The 1,738-nt window shown below is 42.6% G+C and overlaps 1 protein-coding gene across 1 annotated transcript; it reads right to left on the bottom strand.

Moving 5' to 3' along the window:
- Positions 1-793: 793 nt before the first annotated feature.
- Positions 794-1,321, bottom strand: LOC110721771. The gene has a single exon (XM_021900960.1). The coding sequence runs from the start codon at positions 1,319-1,321 to the stop codon at positions 794-796; it is 528 nt and encodes a 175-aa protein (XP_021756652.1).
- Positions 1,322-1,738: the final 417 nt, after the last annotated feature.

Below are 1,738 nucleotides of genomic sequence, written 5' to 3'. Positions count from 1 at the left end.
GATATCATTCAACACTAATTAACAATAATACAACATGATCATGACCAAATTTCTAATAATATTACTAATTATTTAAATTATGAAGTGATTATGAATTAAAGTAAGAGTTTAGACTTTGGATAAATAGATTTATGTAGGAAAAAAAAAAGAAAAAATTGCTTATCGGATAGGAACGGGTAACCGTTAATTTTAAAATGGTACCCGAACCGTTATGGTTATCTGATCTTCCTTCCACAAAGGTATTTGATGGAAACCTAAATAGGCGTCCATAAACTCATTAAAACATGACATGTCGTAGAGTCTACTAGGCGGTCTATTTTTGGAAGTAGGAAGCTATCCTTCGGACAGGCTTTATTTAAGTCAGTGTAGTCAACGCACATCCGCCATGTTCCATTCGGTTTTTTGACAAGAACAACATTAGCCACTCAGTCAGGGTAGAAGCATTGTTGAATGAAACCTGCGTCTAGTAACTTCTTGACTTCGGCTGCTGCCGCCTGATTCCTTTCTTCCCCATGATTTCTCTTTTTCTGTCTGACCGGCTTCTTGTTTGGATCTACGGCTAATTTATGCAAGGTCAGGATCAATACCGGACATCTCCTCTACAAGAAAAAATGTCACAGAACTCCCGTAATAACTCTTCAAAAGCAAGACCCAATTCTTCAACAGCCGCCGTCCCCACTTTTACAGTTCTGTCCGCTCGTACCGAATCCAGAATGATGTCGATATTCTCATCTGACGCCTGAGGGCGCAGCTCATCCGGCCGAAGCCAGGTCAGTGATTGCTATTGGTTCTCCTACTTTATCTGTTTCATCGGCCTATTTCCAGTTACGACCTTTGTCTTCTGGTCGGCCTCGGACATCTCTGGCTTATCAACATTGATTAATTCAGGTGGAGTGGAAGTGGGTTTAACGACCGTTAAGTAGCAGTCCCTTGCCGTCTGTTGGTCCCCATAAAGAGTGTCAACTGACCCATCTTCGCAAACAAACTTTATCAACATCAAGGCCGGGACAATGACCGCCTTGATGGCATTCAGTGTTGGACGACCTATAACGTTGTTATAGGCCGTCAGATCCTTTAAAAATAGGAACTGGACAACTAGGCTCTTACACTTCTTCTTGTCTCCAATACGAACCAAAAGATCAATCCGCCAGATTGGATTTATCACACCCCCACCGAATCCAACTAGTGGGTGAGAAACTTGTTCTAAGTTATTTTCATTGAACTTAAGATTTTGTAAGCACGACAAACTGATAATGTCTGAAGAGCTCCCTGTGTCAACTAGGATGCGACAGACTATAAGGTTTCCTACCTTGAGCTTCATTACCATAGGGTCATCTTGGGGCATCTGAACATTGCCCCTGTCGATCTGCCTCAGCTATGACCACTTCAGGAAACGGCTCATGTTCCACCTTACTAGTCGACATTACTTGATTTAAACTCAGGTCATGGTCTTTGGTCCCTCTGATGGTAGGGCCTCCTGACGCATAGCTGCCATCAATGACAGTAACATAGCATGAATCAGAGTCATCACTTCCCTTTGGCTTATCCTTCTCTTTGCCGGACTTCTTATCAGTCTTCAGGGTTACCGCAGACTTGAGAACATAGCTATTCAAATGGCCATCTGCAGCCAGCTTGTTGAACAACTTCTTCAGACTTACACAATCATTGGTCTCGTGGCCAATGTCTTTGTGAAAATGGCAGTACTTGCTCTTATCTCTAAACCTAGTCGGCCCCTTCA

This window comes from Chenopodium quinoa, unplaced genomic scaffold (assembly GCF_001683475.1).
Source record: "Chenopodium quinoa cultivar QQ74 unplaced genomic scaffold, ASM168347v1, whole genome shotgun sequence".
Classification (NCBI taxonomy): Eukaryota; Viridiplantae; Streptophyta; class Magnoliopsida; order Caryophyllales; family Amaranthaceae; genus Chenopodium; species Chenopodium quinoa.
The sequence above is the reverse complement of the archived record's forward strand: the minus strand, read 5'-3'. Positions and strand labels throughout refer to the sequence as shown.